Source organism: Heterodontus francisci, chromosome 43 (genome assembly GCF_036365525.1).
Source record: "Heterodontus francisci isolate sHetFra1 chromosome 43, sHetFra1.hap1, whole genome shotgun sequence".
Taxonomy (NCBI): Eukaryota; Metazoa; Chordata; class Chondrichthyes; order Heterodontiformes; family Heterodontidae; genus Heterodontus; species Heterodontus francisci.
Window position 1 is genome coordinate 9,664,866 of NC_090413.1, and position 24,390 is coordinate 9,689,255.

The 24,390-nt window shown below is 44.8% G+C and overlaps 1 protein-coding gene across 1 annotated transcript in view; it reads left to right on the forward strand.

Moving 5' to 3' along the window:
* Positions 1–24,390, forward strand: part of LOC137355641 (patatin-like phospholipase domain-containing protein 6) — a 168,013-nt gene that overhangs the window by 81,479 nt on the left and 62,144 nt on the right. Inside the window, 11 exon segments of the mRNA XM_068021016.1 lie at positions 2,003–2,080; positions 2,841–3,046; positions 4,591–4,722; positions 9,266–9,389; positions 10,325–10,438; positions 13,315–13,390; positions 14,432–14,578; positions 16,079–16,142; positions 21,820–21,988; positions 23,350–23,532; positions 24,134–24,252. Coding sequence (XP_067877117.1) covers positions 2,003–2,080; positions 2,841–3,046; positions 4,591–4,722; positions 9,266–9,389; positions 10,325–10,438; positions 13,315–13,390; positions 14,432–14,578; positions 16,079–16,142; positions 21,820–21,988; positions 23,350–23,532; positions 24,134–24,252 — 1,412 coding nt within the window.

Consider the following 24,390-nt stretch of genomic DNA (forward strand, 5'->3'; position numbering starts at 1 on the left):
CAAAAAATGAGGTGCTGCTCCTGAAGCTTGCGTTGATTTTCCCTGGAACACTGCAGTCTGCTCTCCCCACTGTAGAGGAGACCACATTGTGAGTAGCGAATACAGTATACTAAATTGAAGGAAGTACAAGTAAATCACTGCTTCACCTGGAAGGAGTGTTTGGAGCCCTGGATGGTGAGGAGAGGGGGGGGTAAAAGGGCAGGTATTACACCTCCTGTGATTGCATGGGAAGATGTCGTGGGAAGGAGATGAGATGTCAGGGATGATTGAAGAGTTGTCCAGGGTATCGCGGAGGGAACGATCCCTTCAGGATGCAGATGGGAGGGTAAGAGAAGACGTGTTTGGTGGTGGCATCACGCTGGAGGTGGCGGAAATGGCGGAGGATGATCCTTTGGATGTGGAGGCTGATGGGGTGGAAAGTGAGGACAAGGGGAACCCTGTCACAGTTCTGGGAGGGAGGGGAAGGGGTGAGGCAGAAGTGTGGGAAATGGGCCGGACATGGTTGAGGGCCCTGTCAATCACAGTGGGGGGGAAATCCTTGGTTGAGGAAAAAGGAAGACATATCAGAAGCACTGTTGTGGAAGGTTGCATCATCAGAACAGATACGTTGGAGTCGGAGAAACTGGGAGAATGGGATGGAGTCCTTACAGGAAACAGAGTGTGGGGAAGTATAGTCGAGGTAGCTGTGGGAGTCGGTGGGTTTATAATGCATATTAGCGAACAGCCTATCCCCCAGAGATGGAGACAGAGAAGTCGAGGAAGGGAAGGGAAGCGTCAGAGATAGTCCATGTAAGGTGAGAAAAGGGTGGAAATTGGAAGCAAAGTTGATGAAGCAGCACCGATGCAGTCATCAATGTATTGGAAAAAGAGGTGAGGGAGGGGGCCTGAGTAGGACTGGAACAAGAAATGACATATCCCACAAAAAGACTGGCATAACTAGGACCCATGCAGGTACTCCTAGCACCACCTTGTATTTGAAGGAAGTGAGTGGAGTTGAAGGAGAAATTCAACGTGAGAACAAGTTCAGCCAGGCGCAGGAGGGTGGTGGTGGATGGGGACTGAATGGGCCTCTGTTCAAGGAAGAAGTGGAAAGCCCTTAGATCGTCCTCATGGGGGATGGAGGTATAGAGAGATTGGACATTCATAGCGAAGAGGAGGCAGTTGGGGCCAGGAAACTGATGGAAGGGTCGAGAACTAGAGGACAGTGATTTAAGGTGATGGGCAAAGAAAACCAAGACAACATGAGTTGTCTTTTTACAAGTCGAGTGGTTAGGATCTAGAATGCACTGCTTGAGTGTGGTGGAGACAGATTCAGTTGTGACTTTGGAAGGGTATTGGATAGGCACCTGTTGGGAAAATATTTGCAGGGCTGCAGAGAAAGGGTAGAGGAGTGGGACTAGCTAAATTGCTCTTGCAGAGAGCCAGCACAAACCAGACAGGCCAAAGGGCCTTGTTATCTGCTACAATGATTTCATGATTCAGACTATCCATGCTACATCTCAAATGGTTTCTCTGTGCTGTCACCTCTGGTGTACTGCGGGCTTCCATCCTTGGCCTCCTTGTCATTATTTGCATACTTTCACTTGGTGCCGCACCCTCAAGCACAGTTATTTTACGCATGTGAGATGCTAATGCCCAGCTCTACCCAATTGCTTCTTTAATTGACCCTATGCTGTTACGGTCTATCTAACATCAAGCCCAAGGTTCCTCTTGAATAATGTCACAAGCCTAAAGTCATCCTTTTTTGGTTTCCACAAACACTTCTGCACCTCTAGCTTCGACCCGTCTCCCAGTCCAGTTGCCACTGGCTGCCACTTAGCTCAGAAATGTGGAGCTTTGGCATACAGATTGACCCCAGTCTGGCACTGAGGCTGAAGCTCTGCATCGCCCTGTTACTCACCCTCTGCTGTTGCTGCCCTAGTCACTGTGCAGCTGGACCTTCTCCAACACTGACCTTGTTGTAAACATCTATGTTTAATGATTTCCTCCCTTTTTGTCATAGGATCCATCTCTTCTCAACAACCGTGTAACCTTGCACTATGCCAGACCTGGAAGCCTGCTGGCCCGTCAGGGAGACCAGGTGGGTACAGTGACACCCCTGGGGATCTACAGTGCTGTTTGAATGAATCCTTCAGCAGTGACTGGTGATGGAGCATTTTAAGAAAAGAAAGACTTGCATCTATGTCGCAACTTTGAGACATCTCAAAAGCATTTTACAGCCAATAAAACATATTCTCCATTGTAATGCAGGAAACCTGATGGCCAATTTGTGCACAGCAAGATCCCACAAACAGCAATGCAATAAATAACCAAATGAGCTGCTTTGGTTGAGAGATAAATATTGGCCAAGGCACTTGAGAGAACTCCCCTGCTACGCTTTTTAAGTCGTGTCGTGGGGATCTTTTACGATCACCCGAGAGGGCAGATGGGGCCTGGATTTAATGTCTCAACTGAAAGGCAGCACCTCTGACAGTGCAGCACTCCTCCCAGTACTGGATTGTTAGTCTGAATTATGGGCTCTAGTTTCTGGGGTGGGTCTTGAACCCACAATCTTCTCACTCCGAGGGGAGAGTGCCACTCACTGAGCCACAAGTGACGCATTAATCAGTTTTACAGGGCTAGTTGCTAAACTGCATTCATTTTAATTCCGACTTCAGCATGTTGACACGTTGTGCATTATTGGGTTTTAAAAAAGTGAAGGAGTTTGAGATTCAAATGGCTTGTCTTCCTGTTAATAGCAAAATGCATCTTCTGTAGTATGCCAGTTATATTGTATGTTATTGCCTGAGTCGCTCCTGGCAGTGTAGTGAAATATGTGCTGTCATCTCTCTCGAATGCAGGATGTCAGTTTGCATTTTGTGCTGTCCGGCTGCCTGCACATTTATCAGCGAATGATCGATAAGGAGGACGATGTGTGCCTGTTTGTGACCCACCCTGGAGAAATGGTGGGCCAGCTCGCTGTCTTGACTGGGGAGCCGCTAATCTTCACTGTCAAAGCAAACCGTGACTGCATCTTCCTCAAGATCTCCAAATCTGACTTCTATGAGTCAGTATTACCAGGCACTGACATTCTATTAGTCGTTCACGCGTTGCTTCTCACTAATTTAGTGCCCTGAGCTTTCTGCGGGGTTTTTTGGAAATGGGAACCTTCTCCACCACATGTTACTGTGCAGGCAGAGGGTGTATTGTCAGCTGCTCATTATTCAGGTCACAGGGTGAATTAGGCTTGATTCACATTACAGGGAAACAAACCTTCCCAAAGACTGGCTGCACCGAATATGGCAAAGTCAAGCAGTTTAAATGGAGGCCCCTGGCTCTTTGCGAGGGTCTAACTTTGTACTGGGAGCTCACCCGAGTTGGGGAGGTGAGACAGGAAAGTATGGGCATGCTCGCACACAAACTGTAGCTGAACAGGAAATAGTGGGCAGAGGGGATTGAGTAACCCAGTGCAGCTGGTTGGAATATCTACCCTTGTAATTCAGCCGAAGAAATTTCTGTAGCTTGTTGCATGCAAATCTCTCAAATAGTATGGCCAGTTGAATTACTAATTGTTTTGCCATGTGAGCTTTTCTTGGCTAATATGTAGAATTCTCTAGTCATCAGGCTGATGCCACACTTGTACCTCTGCAACTGGTGAAGTTTCTTTAAAGCCGTGGTGGGAGTGGGGAGTGTTGGGCCTATTGCCTCTTGCTCAGAACCTCTGAGTTCTTAAAGATCTCTGTGTGCTTGATGAATGCAATCATTGGCAGCTCATCAAATCATAACCTACAATTTGCTACTGAGAGTAACATCAGTATATAATAAATTGCAGAATGGTGAGATACACCACAGATCAGTCAGGATATGTGAAGAGGAAGGACCTCTTGGGTATACCCTGATTAACCATCACCTTCTCCTACAGTGGCTCCCAGCCCCTCTTGGTCTCAGATTTAAAATTCTCATCTTAGTCAAATTCCCTTCATGTCCTTACCCCTCTCGATCTTTATTCTCCTCCAGCTCTACAACTTTCCCTCCCCCTCCCCTCCCCAAAATCTACATTCATCTGACTCTGGTCTCTTGTGTTTCCCATCTCAGCTTCCCCACGTCCCACCACCCCCCCCCACCCCCCCAATTAGCAGCCCTGCCTTTAGCCACCTGACTGAATACTCTTTAATGCCCTCTTTAAACCCGTCCTCCTCATTACCACCCTCTTCCCTGTATAAGAATGGCCTAAAAACCCACTCCTTAACCAAGGCGTTTGGCTCAGAGTCCATTTTTTCTTTGCACCATTGCAAAGTGCTTTGGGGCATTTTTCTAGATTACGTCCAAGGACAAGTTGCTGTTACCCTTCATCTGGACATTGACAGTGCGTGCATCGTTCATGATTTCATTGGGTGGGTTTGTTATTGTGGTGAGCTGCAGCTTGTTGAAATGCACTGCAAGTGCGTCTGCTGCTTGTAATTTGGGGTTCTGTTTGGTAGTGCAATAACTAGAGATGAGGCACACTGAAGCTGATTCTGGTTACTGTGCAATGCAACTACTGGATATTTGAGCTGTACTCGTAGTGAGTGTGGTGCAATGTCTGATTTTTACCTTGTCTTCAATTTGCAGAATAATGCGGGAACAACCCAATGTAGTTCTCAGTGCTGCACATACTGTGGCTGTTAGAATGTCTCCATTTGTACGTCAGATGGACTTTGCGATTGACTGGATGGCAGTGGAAGCAGGCCGTGCCCTCTACAGGTAAGGCAGCACTGTTTATTTGGATGCACTGTCTCGAACTTCCTACAGACCTCCTGTGCCTCGATTTGGTGCCAGTCCTTTACCTCGGCTAGATTTTGTTGTCAAAATTAAGGTGATGCTAATAGCACTCGCCATTATTTATGAACAAATCGTACAACAACTTCATGTGAGGGGCAGATGCAGGGTTAAAATCAAAAATCCGGAAGTTGCTGTTTAGGTTGGGCTGTCCCACCATTAGCTTCATGAAAATGTGACGCGCTCACCATTGAAATGCATTGAATAGTATGAAATATTCTTTGTGCGATAGATATGAACTAAACTCACCACAGAAAGTTGAGACTTGTTATTACAAGCATAAGTACCCTTTAAATGACGTGATTATTGTTAATTACTGCTAATCTACCTCTGGCACTGAAAATTAACTATATCAACAGGGCGGCGCAGTGGTTAGCACCGCAGCCTCACAGCTCCAGCGACCCGGGTTCAATTCTGGGTACTGCCTGTGTGGAGTTTGCAAGTTCTCCCTGTGTCTGCGTGGGTTTCCTCCGGGTGCTCCGGTTTCCTCCCACAGCCAAAAGACTTGCAGGTTGATAGGTAAATTGGCCATTAGCCATTGCCCCTAGTATAGGTAGGTGGTAGGGAAATATAGGGACAGGTGGGGATGTGGTAGGAATGTGGAATTAGTGTAGGATTAGTATAAAATGGGTGGTTGATGGTCGGCACAGACTCGGTGGGCTGAAGGGCGTGTTTCAGTGCTGTATCTCTAAACTAAACTAAACTAAATCAAATCTCATTCCCTCAGGTATTAACTTGAGATTTTAAAAATGTCACATTTAAATGAATTTTTACTTTTTTTTGTTTTTTTTCCCCCTTAGTCCAGTGTTCATTTCTGCTCTCTCCCTTTCTATACCTGATTTCACATTGAATTCACCCACTCTAATTTACTCTTCCTTCTCAGTACTTCCCCTCTTTATTTCTCAATCCATCAACCTGTTTGGTGAAGGAGATACCCTTTTGTTTGCTCTGTACACTCTCATCCCAGGTGCTCCTTTTCCTTTGCTGCAATGTTATCAGCTCGCACTTTCAACAACTTAGTAGGCAAAAGGTTTTGAGCTGAATGGTGCAGTGACAAGTCTATCTAACAGTTGAAACTGTTCGACTCCCCTGCTACAACACAATCTGGCCAGCAGAATTTACAGCACAGAAACAGACCATTCTGCCCATCTGGTTTATTCAGGTGTTTATATTCCACACACGCCTCCGCCCACTCTACTTCATCTAACCCTATCAGCAAATCCTTCTATTCCATTCTCCCTCATGTGTTTATCTAGCTTCTCCTTAAATGCATCTATGCTTTTCGCCTCAGCTACTCCTTCTGTGAACTCGTTCCACATTCTCCCCACTCTGGATAAAGAAGTTTCTTCTGAATTCCCTGTTGGATTTATCAGTACTTTTTTACTTTATTAGTATTTATTAGTACATTTATGGCCCTCAGTTTTGAACTCCTTGCAGTAACTGCTGGCTGAGGGCAGAACTGCAGCGGCAGAGCATGTAGCAAATGCTGTTTTATGAGTGCCAGTTTCTCAGGTTGTCGCAGTGCCACAGGGAAGTTAGAGCTTGATGTTCCCATTGCAACTCCATGGTCAAGTTAACATACTTGATTAGCGGCGTCTTTGGTCAGTGTATTGGAGGCAGTGTCTCCACCAGACTCTTCATTGGTTAAGTGTCCCGTTTGCTTCCTGGTTTTGGTTGTGCAACATAATTGGTCGCTGTTGGACCATTCAGAAAGCAAAAAGTATCTCTACGTTCATACAGACAGACTTTTTATTTCATATGTATGTATTAAAAAAGCACACTCAGCAATGCAGTGCTTCTGGACATGAAGGCAGGTAAGTGAACAACGAGATCAGTGTTTGCAGCCTTATGTCCAACTTTTGTACACATCTGGCAAGGCATCTCAAATCACACTACGGTTTGGGGAAAAAAGCTAAGGTCTTAACAGTTGGATTAAAAATGATATACATTGATTCTTAAGTGTTGCATTAGAGTTGCATCGTACAGGTACAGTACAAGGCCGCTGATAGGTTTATAGATTCCATAGACTGTTAAAAGATAAAGTTTAAAAATCATTAACAGGAATTGATACCACCAAACATGGAGGAAAAATTACATAAAAACCTGTCTGCCCAGTCCCTGGAACTATGTCTACTATTCTCCCTCTCGAAGTGCACTTGTATCAGTCTCTGATATAAAATACCATTTTTCCTACTTCTTAATCCACATTTGCTAAATGAAGCAAGAATATTTATTTGCTCAATATCTTTGCAGGAATCAGATCAGTTGCTATGTTCTTCAGTTTTTCACCCTCATCAGCTGCCAGAATTCAAGCACCATAGTGACTGTTGCATAATGTGTGTTGAATTCATCCATCACTGTGAGCCCAATTAGTGATTTATAAAAGGTGCTACGACCAGGTCTAGGATTCCCTCTCAACCTTCACCTGGTCTTACCGTAACAGGGTTTAATTTTAAACGCACCATTTTTTTTAGCTCCCCCTAAGTGAGTCCTTGTTCACTCGTCTTTGGCCTCCTTGTCTTGGGAGACAATGGGTAAGTGCCTGGAGGTGGTCAGTGGTGTGTGAAGCAGCACCTGGAGTGGCGATAAAGGCCAATACTAGAGTGACAGACTCTTCCACAGGTGCTGCAGAAAAAATTGGTTGTCGGGGCTGTTGCACAGTTGGCTCTCCCCTTGCGCTTCTGTCTTTTTTTCCTGCCAACTGCTAAGTCTCTTTGACTCGCCAAACTTTAGCCCCGCCTTTATGCCTGCCCGCCAGCTCTGGCAATCACTAACTTCCAATTATGAGGCAAAGAAACTAGCCAAACAGTTTTTCTTAGGTTTAAAGGAAAAAGGTTGCACTTGATTAAACTTAAACTCTAATTCGGTTAATGCCTATGGATACGTGACACGCCCACGCTAGCATGCAAACGCGATACACACATGCAGATAGAGACATTAAAAAGCAGAAGAAATAAAGTGGAAAGGTTTGAGGCAATATCTGAAGATGGTTTTGTTTACTGTTCTTCGAGTTTGCTGTAAAGTCCTTGATTGTAGGTAGGTCTTGCTTTTCGTGGGGGCCCAGTATTATTCTTAAACCTTGTTCGATGTAGGAGACTTTTCTTTCTTGAAGTTCATGTGTCCACAGTGGGTCCAGAGGTTTGTGAGAAAGAGATGAGAGCAGACAGGAGAGGTCTTCTCACTCCAGGAGCAAACAGTCTTTTTTAGTTCCCACTCTTTGTACAATTCAGAAAAGCCCAGGTTGCCAAGCAGGTTAGTTATGTGATTAGCTGGTCTGACCATGTCTGTATGTGCATTCTCTTGTTTTAGCTGTCCCTGGAATGTTTCTTTTTACACACAATACCTGGTGCTCAAAGTCCATTGTGGGTTAAATTGGAGCAGGGAATAACCCCTTTGTCCCTCCAAGCACTGTCTGTCATTATGCATATGTTTTTTCCAGCCACAGCTGATGTATTTAACAAGTCATTTCCTTGCTCCAGCACATGACAAAATGAATATGCCTCGTTCTTGGCAGGTTGGAGGGTCTGCAGGACAAAGGGTTTTAAAACTTTTCTGCTTGAGGACCCCTTTCCAAATGGATTAGTTATTATAAGCTCTCTTCCCCACCCACCCCCCCTAAATTATATTAACACCTTGCACATTTGTATTTCTGAAGATAAATTTCATCAGTGTCCTATTAAAGGAACTTGCAAGCAATTTTGCTGTCTGATATAGTGAGCATTGATGTGATTGGTGATTTGAATCTTCCCTTCAGCTGAACAGTAACCCCACAGGTTCAGCAACATGCCTGCTGAATACATCTCCACACCAAACCTCCCTGCTCGTCCAGAAGTGGGATTGGGCTTGGTTGTTCGTGTTGGCAGCAGTAGCACTGCTTCGGGTATGATCCTTCACCACCTGCCTACTCACTGCACAGCTGCTGAGTGTTTCAGGGTTTTTTTCCTCCCACTCTGCTGTTTACCAGCCTATCTGTGCTGGAACCTCACTGACAAGCATTCTTGTCTTTGGGGCACTCCCTTTACTGGGACCAAGGCTTTATTTTGGATCCAGAAAATCAAAATAACTTCCAACAGTGCGTGCTGAGTAGGCATTATCACAGCAACAGGTCCTGTTCACATTGTTTCGTGGAATCCCTAGGAAGTCTCAGTGGACCCCAATTCAAGAACCACTGATATAAAAAAAAATGCAAATTGCATTTGCAAAAGAAGATCACAGAAGAATGTTGGCAGGAAGCACCAACATGTTTGCACTGATAGACTCTGTAATCTATCCAGATCTGTCTCTTCCGAGAAGTTAAACAGATATCACACGACAGATGTGTGTGTAAAAGGGGGATATGAATATAAGCAATAACCATCACTGTTCTTTCCCCATCCCAGGTCAAGCAGGAGGTAAGCTGCAATGGAGAAGTTTTCTTTGATGCCCATGAGAGGCTGATTCTCTAAGATGTTTTGGTTTTATTTTGCAGGCAGGCTGACCGATCAGACTGCACCTACATCGTCCTAAACGGGCGTCTGCGATCTGTGATCCGAAAGGCCAACGGCAAGAAAGAACTAGTCGGAGAATATGGACGTGGAGATCTGATTGGAGTGGTAATTAGTTCTCTTCCCACCCTACAAAAAGTTGTCTGTATGCTGGCTTGCTGCCGGGTTGGGGGGTGCGGGGGTCTAAGTCAATGTATGAAGTAGCAGTAATAACTGCAGCAGTCAGGTGACCTCTCCCTGCCCTCTGCTAAAGTGGCTGTGTCAACCAAGATTTCCTACAACTGACACTGGCACTGAATTAACATTCACTTCTTACCATCCCTGGCTGAACAGTGGCTAGTTAGGCTGGTTCCATGCTAGTACACGGTACAAATAGCTGATGGGAAGTCTCCAGTGTGACTCCTGTCTTCTTCCTCCCACCCCATTCACCTCCTGCGCTCTGCATGTGACACCAAATCCACGCAGTACCACAACCGAGAGCAGCAATCGGAGTGTATTGAAAACACTCTCAATTTAAGTGGTTCCAAAAGTGAGTTTCTGCTCTAACTTCCTGCTCCCATGTGGACTCTGACCAGCAAGAAGAGCGCAGCTATCTTCCAAATATAAATTTGCTGGAAAACTCTGGAGCACTGTGTTCCACTGCCTGTTAATGCAAGAAGCAAAGCTGGATCCGGTTTGAATTTGATGTGCAACATTTCGGCCCTTGGGAAAGTAAAATGAACGGCCCTTTATTTAGAGCAAACATGATGGACTAGCTGATGGAAATATGAATGGTTTTACTTCAACTGTGCTACTTGGATGAAAGTTCTGAAGACCATTTCGAAGAAACCATTTGCTTTAGGCAAACCAATTGTATCTCCACTGTTGAAATCATATTTCATGTACGTTACTGAGACTGAATCAATCCCAGTGCAAATCACGTGGCTTTTATGTTGCCTGGGAAGTATGTACTGGAACAGACTGGATGCACCAGAGGGTTTTCCATCTGTTCCTAATTTAAAGGTAATTTCACAATGACAAGTTTTTTTTAAAATCCAATCCAGGTTGAAGCCCTAACACACCAGCCCCGAGCCACCACGATGCATGCTGTTCGTGACACTGAACTGGCCAAGTTACCTGAGGGAACACTAAATGATATCAAGAGACGGTATCCTCAGGTGGGTGGCAAAATTCCAGATGGGCTTTGCAGCATATGTTGCTCCGAAGTATCTCGAGCTGTTGGCTATCTCGCTCCCTTAAGGAGAGTTCCAAATGTCTGGTCATCTCAACTCTACGTGAAGCTCTTTGAAGTGTAGAGTTATTTAGTATCAGGTGACACGATAGCGCAGAACATCAGCACAGAAGGTGGATCCCTTATTAGTTCCACCACAGAGGAATTGAATGCAGGTTGCTGCTTTGTTTCCTTACAAGAATTGAGAACAGAAGCTATCAGTGTATCTCACTGATGACAGTGGTGGTTCTTTGGGCTGTCCTGGCACTTGTATTGGGTATTTTGCAGACCAGTTGAGCAATTGGAAAGGAATAGGCTGGATTTCACTCTACTCAGAGAATGTCACATAAGGTTGATGGGAAACAGCCCTTGATTTCATCTGTTTCTAAACATCTTTTAACCTAGTGCCTCTTGCAACCATTACGAATATGCTGGAATGTGCTCCAACTCCAAGATCATAAGGGTACCTTCAAAGAGGAGTGTGATGAATTTGCCACTGGAATCCATTCTGATGTTGTTAAGTGATATGCCAATGACTTCATAAATGATGGTGTCAGATTATGTGTTCCATTCATTTCTGAAGGGTGCTCTATTTTTATAGGTGTTATTGTACAGGTGGACTCACCTAGCTGCTCTAGTCGCTATCGTGAACAATTAGCTAACTTGAGATACACTGGTGGGGGTCACGTGCAGTTGTATTGCTTTTCACAGCTCAAGACCTCAAATGCATTGATGTCTGACTCAAATGCTGATTCGTACTTGGGGTCCTAGGCTTGAAGAGAGGGCTGAAGGGAGCTATGGTTCTCATTATTTTCCAATGATAAAGTCCCAATGGAGGTCAAGGTGTTGCGGCATTAGCCACATCCATGATTTAGAGGTCCTGAGTATTTTTCAGTCTGTACGTGAGATCCAGGCCCAAGGTGTAAAGTGAGTTCTTGGCAATAAGCAGAAATGTGCGTAGGAAAGGAGGACTCCAGCCTGCACCTTGAAGGGAAAGTCATCCTCGCAGGAGGCAAGCTTCTTTGCCAAAACCTTTGAGGACTAGACTAAGTAATTGGCGATGAGTAAATTTTGTGTTTGTACTTGCTGCTGTTCAATCTTCAGTTCGTTAACACCCGATCTGTGCTAATGCTTTGTCTTTCAACACACCATTAACATATTGTTTGCCTTTGCTCCATGACCTTTTGGTCAGCTATGTGGCCTTGTCCAATCTACACCTTCTCCTTTGTTATCTCTCGCCCCACCCCCGCCTCACTTGCTTATAACCTTTGACATTTCTAATATTTGTCAGTTCCGAAGAAGGGTCTCTGACCCGAAACGTTAACTCTGCTTCTCTCTCCACAGATGCTGCCAGACCTGCTGAGTGGTTCCAGCATTTCTTGTTTTCATTTCAGATTTCCAGCATCCGCAGTATTTTGCTTTTATTTTAGTACTACATGGTGAATTGTGTTGCTCAGCCTGTTGCTCGTAAGGAGCTACTGATGCCTGCTATTGAGATAGTGAGGGATTACAGTTTGTAAGTTGTCTAGTAACTACTATCCTTGGAGTGGTAGAGAGATACACAGAGTCCCTTTGGGGCTGAGGTGGCTACAAGGTGACAAACCTGCTGTTACAGGATTGAAATGGAGTTATTGCTGTATGTCAGGCTTGGGGATCTATTACCACAGCCAGGTAGATCCATAGTTCTCCAGGCCCATTCACCCATTCCCCATGTGGTCACTAACTTACATTGGCTCCAAGTACATCAACAATCAACACCTCAAATTTAAAATTTTCCTTGGTCTCACCCCTCCCTATCTGTGCAACCTCCTCCAACCCTCCAAAATCACTGTGTTGCTCCAATTCTGGCCCCATGTGCACCTCCCACCTCCCCCCCCCCCCCCCACCACCCCCAACTTCCTTCACTCCACTCTCCACTGTTGGTGGCTGTGTCTTCAGCCATTTTATATCCAAGCTTCAGCATTTCCTCCCGATTCCTCTCCATCTCTCTAGCTCTCTCCTCCTTTAAGATGCTTCTTAAAACATATCCCAGGTCACCTGCCCTAGTGTCAGGAATGGAGTGTAGGAGATGTAGATCTGAAGGAGCTTGCAGAGATGGGGCAGGACAAGGCCATGGAGGGATTTAAGAGCGAGATCAAGGAGTTAAAATGTAAGCTGTTGGACGGGGATGGGTTGGGGTAGTGTAGGTCAGTGAGAGATATGGGTATTGGGCAAGATGTAGTGTGGGGCTGCAAACACACAGCAGGGTTTGGGACAACTTGGAGTTTGTGAAGGATGGGAGTCCACCAAGGAGTAGTAAAGTCTGGAGGTGACAAAGGCGCACATGAGGCAAAGGGGCTGAAGTGTGAGTGGAGAAGGGTGATGTTGCAGAGATGTAGTTCTTTGTGAGAGACAGGATGTGGGATGTTGAACAGATCACCTGTGTCTCATCCAGGATTGTGTTGGATGAGCAGTGTGACAGCATAAAGGCAATGGAATGGTCACGAGAGGTGATTGGGAGGAAAAGCTGGGTGTTGTGTGGAAGTTAACCCCATGTCTTCAGGTGACGTCACTGAGGGACAGCAGGTAGATGGGGACGAGGAGGGGATAAAGGATGGATTTTTGAGAGACTGTGGAGGTGATGGTGCACTGCAGCAGTTGAAAAGCCATTGCTGAATGTGCTATTGCTATGTTTATGGATGGACGGTGATGGGTTACATAAGGACTGTTCCATAGAGTTAGTTTAGGGTTGATGCATCTCAGGTTTCCAGAATTCTGAAGACCTTTATATGGTTGTATGATTAATATTTTTAATTATTTTGTCAAACTATTTATGAATTGTAGGTAGTCACTCGGTTGATTCATCTACTTGGTCAGAAGATCCTGGGTAACCTGCAGCAGGTGCACGGGACGTTTCCAGGTAGGACACTCAGCCCATGGGATTTTGAATTAATTTGAATTTAAAATGCTTGTGTCCAGTTGCTTTTTTTTGACTCTTTTCCCATCTGAGCCAGCAGCTTGCAACATAAGAACTGGCACAGTATGTCTGTCTGAGCCCTGCCGAGGCCCGACAGGTTTACCTGACACCATGTCACTGAAAAACTGCGCGTTGCTGCCCAGAGCGGTGTAAGGTTGCAGGTGGGCAGTCTTTGTGCCTTTGCTCCAATATATTGTTATCTCACGATGCCCTCTGCCCAGCTGAGCGATGTTTAAATCTGCAACATTCAGTCAGTCGTGACGGTGGCTTAATAAAACAAAATGTTGAATGACAGCAACCAATTGCGAGCAAGTGATAGTCAGGTTTTTATGAAATTATGCCTAGGGACTCTTGGATAATAGTGCCTTCTGCATGGAATAGAAGTGGGGGGCATGTGAGGCTGTGGTAATTCCATCAGTGGGTGCAAATACATACAGCTTATGTGAAGTTCAGTAATGTGGTTTATATCTCTTCCCCCATTGGGGATAGCTCAGTAGGCAGATGATCAGATTTCTGCTCTGCTCCATTTCGACTTTGCAGTCTTAAATGGACAGCTTAGGTTAAGCACAGCTCTTTCTGACCAGGGAGCAGATTTTGCCAATGCCTTCCCATAGTACTTACTAGAAAAAAATGTGCTGTCAACACATAAAATGCTCAATCTTATTGTACAATAATCCACTGCTCTGTTCATTAGAAGGCTGAGGATTCTCTAACCTAACTGAGCAACATGATGGTAGCGGCTAAATTGTAACTCAAAGAATTTTCAGGAATTACAGGAGGGTGTAAGTGGAATGAGGTCCAATTCCTGTTGTGAATAGTTACAGCCAGAGTGGTAGTGGTGGTGTTGTGTGTACAGGTGGATAGCATGCTGCCACAGTATATCCCTCCTGGGTTGAGGGGGAACATGTGTTTATTTCAAGCCGTGTATTACCTTGTCTTAGAGATGATGTAATGAGCTAGTTTTTGTGTCTCAATTCTTTCCAGGCACTAGTTTGGGACTCTCAACAGCAAGCAGTGCCGACGTAACAAACCCAACCAGTAATCTTTCCACCGTGGCTGTGCTTCCTGTTGGTGACGATGTGCCGATTGCTGCCTTCAGCATGGAACTGACACATGCACTCAATGCTATTGGTTAGTGGGAGTTCCATACGTAGTTGGTGCAGGTCATCTGGCCTGTGAAATATGATCCTTTGTTAGTTGAAAGGGTTTCAAGTTTAATCTGAACATTGATCTCCGAAATTCTTATTGATGCATTAACAATAAAACAGTGTTTGTTTGAGAACACGGTTGTGAGGAAATGCAGAATGTAGGTTAGAGGGAATGCTGCCTCACCCATTAAGGAGGTACTCAAGCACCATGTGTTTGGGAGCTTGTTGCCCGTTGGCCACTGGGCTTCTGTGATTTTTTTGGAAAGAAATGGAGAAACGTGTGGGTGTGATGCATCCTCAAAAAATATACCAATCCTCGGGATACAAATGTTGAGTGGAAAGCAGTAAAGTGGAAATTGTCTGGATAATTTCTTTACAATCAACTCCAAATGAATTCCAGTGCACCAAGCCATTTCACAGCCAGTCGCATTAAAATAATGTTGGCATTAAAAACCCAAGTGATAATCCACCCCCTGCTGAGTTTTAATTGTTGAGTGAGTGAGTTGTCAAATGTCCTCTGATTCACATATTCCACATTCATTTTAATTTATCTACAGCTTAATGAAATTTTAATCTAAGTATTTTTCCAGAATTTTCTGTTCTTGTGTTTTGTTTTCTCCTTCTGTCTCATTTTCACCGTGTTGATTCCTTCCTGCTTCCCAAACCACTGACCACCTCTCGGCGCTCACCTCTCGAGACAAGGAGGCCAAAGAAGAAGAAGACGACTCCTTCCTGGGGTGCCATTTCCTCGGTGCTAGTTTCCCTTTAATACCTCAATCAAGTATTGATTGGTAACATGTAAGGGTTCAGTGCCAGCAGGCTGTTGCCGTGCGTGGGGCATCGTCGCTGTTTCCAATCTGTCTTCACCCAATGCCCACATACATGCATTTCCCTTAGCAGAGGTCATTTCGGTCAGGAGTAGGGATGCCAGCCAGTTTTCTTGTCTCTAATCTGGGGGTGCTGAAACTCTAATGCTGCCCGATCAGCTAACGCTGCCCGATCAGCTAACGCTGCACAGATCTCAGAGTCAAGCTGGGACTTTGCTTAGCTGCAGAAACATTTGCAAGACAAAAACTAGTGCATAAACTTGTTATGAACAGGATTCAGCCATGCTCCTGGGAGGAAGGAGAGGGATTGCTGAGCAGGGAACATTTGAACTCCAGGAAGTGACACTCTACCATCCATTGAGCTGGCCAGCTAACTGCTTTGCCCGTTCACCCTAAAGAGCTAATGTGCACATTGACATTAACAATTGCTCTGAACTGTTTCAAACAAAAACAAGAAATGCTGGAATCACTCAGCAGGTCTGGCAGCATCTGTGGAAAGAGAAGCAGAGTTAACGTTTCGGGTCAGTGACCCTTCTTCTCTTTCCACAGATGCTGCCAGACCTGCTGAGTGATTCCAGCATTTCTTGTTTTTGTTTCAGATTTCCAGCATCCGCAGTATTTTGCTCTGAACTGTTTGTTGTCTTTGTAATTGATAGGCCCCACACTGCTGATGACCAGTGATATTATTAGGCAGCGTCTGGGTGCATCAGCACTGGACAGGTAAGAGTGCTGTATAAGAATACATATAATATAGTACTGTATAAAAATGCTTCTAGCACTGCAGCAAAAAATTGGGGTTTAGTTGATAGCTGGCGAAGTCTGATCTTGGGTACAGATGGTTTAAAAAGTTATTAATTTATTAGATTGTTGGTGGGAAATGTTTCCCAATATAACTTTATCCATAACTTAGTAAAATGCTGTAGTTGAATCCTGGCTGATTTCCCAAGGTCTATCAGCTGGTCGATTTACCCTCACTGTATTCATTGTATTTTGTCTTGGCAAAGTCGGGAAAGACTGCAGTCCTCCTCAAGCCGGGTTTCTCCTGAGGAACTTTTTCCCTCCTTTTGGAATTCATTGTTTTTATTTCCGTTGCATTCAACCTCTTTGCCCACGTGTCTCATTACCAGGTGGTCCCTGCTCTCAGACCATTATTAGGGGTAGACAACTACACTGCCTCCAGTCACAACCAGTTGGGATGGGAAATGGAGTCTGTATCAGCGAGCAGTGTCACCAAAGGGACCAGTTATAAGTTGTCTTATAATTGCACACTTTGCATAGACCTTCTATTCTTCATCCTTCAACCAAGATGACTGAAACAGTTGGCTTATTTCATTATTTCATTGCTCTTTGTAGGAGTTTGCTGTGTGAAAATTGGCTGACAAATTTCCGAACATTACAACAGTGACTACACTTCAAAAAGTACTTAATTGACTGTAAAGCAAACTGAGGTCATGAAAGGCAGTGTAGAAATGAATATTAAAATTGGGAGGGGTATAAAGCCAGCATTGCCCCAATCCTGTCAGTTTCCTGGCCGAGATCCTCTTGGAAGGAGTGATCACAGTATGGTTGAATTTAGAATACAGATGGAGAGTGTGAAGATAAAATCCAATACCAGGGTCCTGTGCTTGAACAAGGGGGACTACAATAGAATGAGGGAGGACTTGGCTAAAGTGGACTGGAAACAAAGATTTTACGGTGGGACAGTTGACGAGCAGTGGAGGACTTTCAAAGCAATTTTTCAAAGTGCTCAGCAAAAGTATATTCCAGTGAAAAGGAAGGACTGGAAGAAAAGGGGTAATCTGCCATGGGTGTCTAAGGAAATAAGGGAGGCTATCAAATTGAAAGAGAAGGCATACAAAGTGGCCAAGAGCAGCATGAAACTAGAAGATTGGGAAAACTTTAAAGGTCAACAGAAAGTTACAAAAAGAGCTATAAAGAAAAGTAAGATAGAACATGAGAAAAAACTAGCACAGAATATAAAGACAGATAGCAAAAGTTTCTATAAATATATAAAACGAAAAAGAGTGGCTAAAGTAAACGTTGGTCCTTTAGAGGATGAGAAGGGGAATTTAGTTATGGGATATGATGAAATGGCCGAGGCTTTGAACAGGTATTTTGTATCGGTCTTCACAGTGGAGGACATTAATTACATGCCAGTAATTGACAAAGAGACGAACGTAGGTGAGGACCTAGAAACAATCATTATTACGGAAGAGGTAGTGTTGGGCAAGCTAATGAAGCTAAGGATTGATAAGTCTCCTGGCCCTGATGGAATGCATCCCAGGGTACTAAAAGAGATGGCGGGAGAAATAGCAGGTGCACTGACGGTAATTTTCCAAAATTCGCTGGACTCTGGGGTATTCCCAGCTGATTGGAAAACAGTAGATGTGACACCACTGTTTAAAAAGGGAGGTAGACAAAAGATGGGGAATTATAGACTGGTTAGCTTAACCTCTGTAGTGGGGAAGATGCTTGAGTCTATTATCAAGGAAGAAATAGGGCATCTCGATAGAAATTGTCCCGTTGGGCAGACGCAGCATGGGTTCATGAAGGGCAGGTCATGCTTGACAAATCTTTTGGAATTCTATGATGGCATTACGAGCAAGTGGATGTGGTGTACCTAGATTTCCAATAGGCCTTCGACAAGGTGCCGCACAAGAGGCTGCTGCATAAGATAAGGATGCATGGCGTTAGGGGTAAAGTATTAGCATGGATAGAGGATTGGTTGACTAACTGGAAGCAGAGAGTGGGGATAAATGAGTGCTATTCTGGGTGGCAATCAGTCACTAGTGGTGTGCCTCAGGGATCGCTGTTGGGACCGCAATTATTTACAATTTATATAGATGATTTGGAGTTGGGGACCACGTGTAGGGTGTCAAAGTTTGCAGATGACACTAAGATGAGTGGCAGAGCAAAGTGTGCAGATGACTGTGAAACTTTGCAGAGGAACATAGATACATTGAGTGAGTGGGCAAAGGTCTGGCAGATGGAATACAATGTTAATAAATGTGAAGTCATTCATTTCGGTAGGAGTAACAGGAAAAAGGATTATTACTTGAATGGTAAAAAGTTGCAGCTTGCTGCGATGCAGAAGGACCTAGGTGTCCTTGTGCATGAATCGCAGAAGGTTGGTCTGCAGGTACAGCAAGTAATTAGGAAGGCAAATGGAATTTTGTCCTTCATTGCTAAAGGGATTGAGTTTAAAAGCAGAGAGGTTATGTTGCAGCTCTATAAGGTACTGGTGAGGCCGCACCTGGAGTACTGTGTGCAGTTTTGGTCTCCTTACTTGAGAAAGGATATACTGGCACTGGAGAGGGTGCAGAGGAGGTTCACTAGGTTGATTCCGGAGTTGAGGGGGTTGGCTTATGAGGAGAGACTGAGTAGATTGGGATTATATTCATTGGAGTTCAGAAGAATGAGGGGGGATCTTATAGAAACATATAAAATCATGAAGGGAATAGATAAGATACAAGTAGAGAGGATGTTTCCACTGGCAGGTGAAGCTAGGACAAGAGGGCATAGCCTCAAGATTAGAGGGAGCAGATTTAGGACTGAATTATGAAGGAACTTCTTCATCCAGAGGGTTGTTAATCTATGGAATTCCTTGCCCAGTGAAGTAGTTGACGCTTCTTCAGTAAACATCTTTAAAGCTAAGGTAGATATCTTTTTGAACAATAAAGGAATTACGGGATACGGTGGGAGCGCGGGTGAGTGGATCTGAGTCCACGAAAAGATCAGCCATGATCTTATTGAATGGCGGAGCAGGCTCGAGGGGCCGGACGGCCTACTCCTGCTCCTAGTTCTTAGGATCTTATGAGATGGGGTCGGGTGGTCAGGTTAAAATTACTCTCCCTTTGTCTCCCAAGGTTTGGTGAGGAAAGATGGCTTCTATTTTAATTCTAGCCGTTTTAAGACTATGTTTAAGAATAAAAACTTTTGTTGCAGGATTAGAAGTACTTCCTGTTACCTATAGCATCTCTCCTTCTGTCTGATGCTCAAGTTGGTACTGTGACTACCCACTTATCCCCAGGAGGGTCTTTGACATGAAATAGGAAGTATTGTCTTCAATCTTGGCTGGGAATTGGGCCTACATGGGTTAACTAGGTGGGAATGCAGTCATGTATAACATTGCATCAGAATCTGCTTGTTTTCAATCAATAACCAAAATTACGTTTTAACTCTTAAGGCTGCTTTTTCTAAAGTGTCCAAAGCAGATCAATGAGATACTGATGCACAATAAGGGCAGGGAAAAACCTGTCATGTTGTGCAATCTGCTTCTTGTGAGACACTATTAACATTACTCCTACTCCCATTACCATCTGTATCACAGCCAGTGCTGTACCCTAACTAAAAACTCATTGCGATCCCCGTTCACTGAAGTAAGATTCAATTCATATACGCATTTAGTAATCTGGGGCCATAACCAGTAAATGGAGGCAAAGCAGCCTTCACGGAACACAAATTCACCATTATGATTGTTCAGTAAATAGAAATAAATTCAACTGGTGTCAAGAATTAGCTGTGGATTTCAGATTTTAAATAGTTGCTGGTTGACTGCTCATTGAATTTGACTGGAGTCTACTTTGAAATGTAATGTCATTCCTTTATAGATTGTGATCATTCATGATTAGACAATCTAAGTTTGGAAACACAAAGCTATCATTGTACTGCTTGGTATTTTTCACGGTCCAAATGTACACAATGCACAAACTATAAATGCCTGCATGGCACTTTACTGAAATCCTAGTGAGAAAACCCGTGCAGTGTTTGAGACATTTGAGCCCCCACCAGTACTCTCTCCCAAAATACTTGTGGCATGGATAATGTATTACGCAATAAATAATGCATAATAAATCGCAGTAGCTACACGTAATAGTGTCTGTTAAAGAAGCCATCTTCTCCCACCCCCGCTTCACCACCCCATAAAATGTGGCATATCACAGAGTTGTGTGATTTGATTTTATTCATGTTGGCTTTTGATTCAAACCATTTAGACTTGTATTTTTATGTATTTTTGAGGATAATTTTCACTGTCTGAGCTTCCCCTGGATGTACTTGTCCATCACCAGTTGAGATTGAAGAAGGAAGAGGGCCCTTTGAGATTGAGTATTGGCGATTCCAACTTGAGCCCCTAGTTTGGGTTTAGCGCTCGCCTGCTGATGCTTTGGGCTGAATTTTATAGGGGCCTCGACATCTGGATCCTTGGTGTGGAAGTGGGGGGGGCATGAAGATTACCCCAGATGAGGCCTGCCACCAAACCCAACACTGGCAGGGCCCATCCTGATCTTGACAGCGGCAAGGCCTTGTGGCGGCGTCACCCCTCCCCCCGCTCTCTCCGGCCGCTCAGCGACGAGTTCGTCATTTAAATATTCAGACTAATTCACTTAGCTGCATTAATGACGTTCCCGTCGCCTCCAGATGTGCCGCCGCGATCTTCACCCTTGCGGCCGGCACTGCCACGCCTTCGAATCCCCGTGCAGGGAAACGAGGTGCACCACCTGTGGGGAGGCGGGAGGAGGGACGTTTATCAGTGCTGGAGGGGTGTGGGGGTGGGGAGCAGGGTCAAACTTATTTGATTGGTCTGGGGAGTGATGGGAAAGGTTAAAGGTTCTGAACTTTGCGGGAGGGGGGATGGTCATGTATTCAAAGTTAGTATTTTGGGGGGTGGGGGGAAATGGCAGGAATGACATGTAATGCTATTGTGGTGGGAGTGGGGCTGGAAAGATTTTTTAAATTAGTAATTTAAATTCAATGTTCCTTTAAAAATGTAAATTGTCATTTAGAGCTGTAAGCCCTTGAAGCACCACAGTCTCACAGCTCCAGGGACCTGGGTTCGATTCTGGGTACTGCCTGTGTGGAGTTTGCAAGTTCTCCCTGTGACCGCGTGGATTTCCGCCGGGTGCTCTGGTTTCCTCCCACAGCCAAAGACTTGCAGGTGATAGGTAAATTGGCCATTGTAAATTGCCCTTCGTGTAGGTAGGTGATAGGGAATATGGGATTACTGTAGGGTTAGTATAAATGGGTGCTGTTGGTCGGCACAGACTCGGTGCGCCGAAGGGCCTGTTTCAGTGCTGTATCTCTAAATAAAATAAAATAGCGCCAGCTATTGGTGCCAGACGCTGTTGCCAGGGATGGCTCGCCCGCCCCTCCACATCATCAGAGTGGGGGGTGGTCCACCCCAGCCATGTTAATGAGGCGCTGCATGTAAGATAGTGGTGGCTCTGCAGAGTGGAAACCATGCGTGCAGGCCGCCATCTTTTTCGGCCGACATACTTGGCAACATAAAATGCAGTACGGTGCCTCTCCACTTGCTTTGTACAGTTGTCATGTAGAGCAGGGCATGCTATTACCCATGCTGCATCGTGAGCAACCAGTGCCTTTTCGTCTCCTTTTGCAGCATCCACGAATACCGTCTCTCGGGCTGGCTGGCCCAGCAAGAGGACATCCATCGGATTGTGTTGTACCAGACGGACTACAGCATGACACCTTGGACCCAACGCTGTATTCGACAAGCTGACTGCATCCTGATAGTTGGACTTGGAGACCAGGAGCCCAGCTTGGGACAGGTAGCGTGAAACCTTGCATAGCATTTAATTCTCAAAAACTGGCTGATTCCCTTCAACCTAGGAAGAGATGTGTGAATTTGATTGATCTGTGCAGTTGTTGCCAGCAGGTTGATGTAACTGAAGAGAACCCACTAGCTGTGATAACTAGGAAAGAGTAGGGAAACGACTGTGAAAAAAGAAGGTAAATATCCATGACCACAGAATGGTGGAAAAGAGATTGTCCCAAACGTCTGGGAAGGGAGCCTCGGAGACGGAAGATGGCATTCTCAAATTAGGAATGTTTCTCGAAAGTGTGGTTAGCCATTTGAAATTTTAACCTATTTGTCTGAGAAGGGATTTTGGTTTATATTATGTTAAGTTAGACAAGACACGTGGAGAACTCCCCTGCTCAGAGTGCTGTGGGATGTTTTTCATCCACCTGAGAGGGCAGACGGGCCCTCAGTTTAACTTCTCGTCCAAAGGTGCAGCACTCCCTCAGTAATGCTCTCCATGCTGCCATGGCACATTCTGCATGGAGCATTTTTTTGTTGGAAGGTTAGATTTTGGGCAAACTCTTGGGTACTATTTTCCTAATGCTCAGAACACAGAGCCAACCTGTGTTGTGCAGGAATTCAAATGGAAGGCAAACTAAAGCTATTCACATGCTATGCTTGTACAACCAGCCAGTGCTTTCACTCCATCATCCTGCTCCAATTTGTTTGAATTGGATAAATGCAAGCCTTCATAAAGGAGTCCTGTAACCAGGAATTCCCCTGCATGCTATAAACATTGCATAATAGCATTCACATACATAAGGAGAAAAGACTTTGGATCCTTCCTGATGTAACAAATTATTTTAAGCTACGTTCCACATTTTCAGTTTAAAACAATCCTTAAAACGAGCCCCACACTGTGTATTGACGCAAGAGCTCTTCATAGCCAACGTGCCTAAGCACTAGAGTTCACACACAGCTGTTAACATGTTTAAACCAGTTGTAATCTTAGAACAGCTAGTCTGGATAACAGCAACAACTTGCAATTATACAGTGCCTTTAACATAGGAAAACATCCCAAGGGGCTTTAAAGAAGCATAATCAGATTAAAAAATTGATACCAAACCAAAGAAGGAGGTATTGGGTGGAATGACTAAGAGATTGGCCAAAGAGGTAGATTTGAACACTTGGAATCCCATTTTACACTAGCTGTGCTACATAATACTGAGGCACAGTATAAAGAGAATATCTTTATTCATAGATACCAATTTCTACATATTGTTGTTATTCTCCATCCATGTCTCTCAAACTGAGCAAGTCTCTACACAGCTAGTAAGCTTTCCTCACATGTCTTAGTACTTCATATTTCTCTGTTCTTCGACTCTGCAGCTGGAACAGATGTTGGAGAACACAGCAGTCCGAGCACTGAAGCAGCTCATCCTTCTGCACAAGGAAGATGGGCCCAGTCCTTCCCGGACCGTTGAATGGCTAAACATGAGGAGCTGGTGTTCTGGGCACTTCCACATCAAGTGTCCTCGCAGGATCTTCTCGCGTAGGAGCCTCCAAAAATTGGTAACTTTTATTTCCGAGTCTTAACTTTTCATGGTGCTGGAGCACAATGAAAGCAAAATGCAACACACAGTGCCTCGGGCCTTTGCCTTGGCAAATTCCCCAGAGTAGTTTCAAAGAAAAGTCTGGTTGTGAATAGGGAGCACAAGATACCAGGATGCTGAACAGAACTGAAACATGCCTTGAGTTTAAGTTCCTGGGAGGACAGCTTGTCACATTGCTATTTCACTCCTCATGTGCGAGGGGATGTTGCAAAGTAGTTCACATTGTGGGTAGTTGCTGAGTGTGAGGGGAAAGAAGAGCGCAGCCTCGGCAGAGCCTGAATATACTTGGATATTTTGAGGTTTTTGAATTAGAGAGGTTGGAGCCAAAGCTTTCTGAGGTGGGATGTGGGGCTCAAGGGTGTGAATGACAAGAGCATGGAGGAGGTTGGGATAATGGGAATAACTAATGTTTTGAGGGTGGATTGTTGGGAGAATGTGGGTTTGGGGATTTGGCAATGTGGGGTGAGGGGGGGTTGCTGATGGACAGTCATGGAGATGGAAGAAAGTTGTCTTGAAACTTGGGAGTTAAGTGAAAAAAGAAATTATCTTTTTTGTTTCAGAGGGAGATGTATGAAAAGCTATTCCTGAAAACAGCAGACCGACACAGCGACTTCTCTCGTCTGGCCCGAGTCCTCACTGGGAACACGATAGCACTGGCTTTAGGAGGGGGAGGAGCCAGGTAACAGGAGCAGAGTTATAGTTTGAGGCATTGTTAACAGTGAGAGGCAGCAATTGGAGATGGCTACACAGGCTTATAACCTCCCCCCACCAAACCTCATTTCCCTGCTGTGTTTGTGCTGGGCTGGTTTCCCTTCTG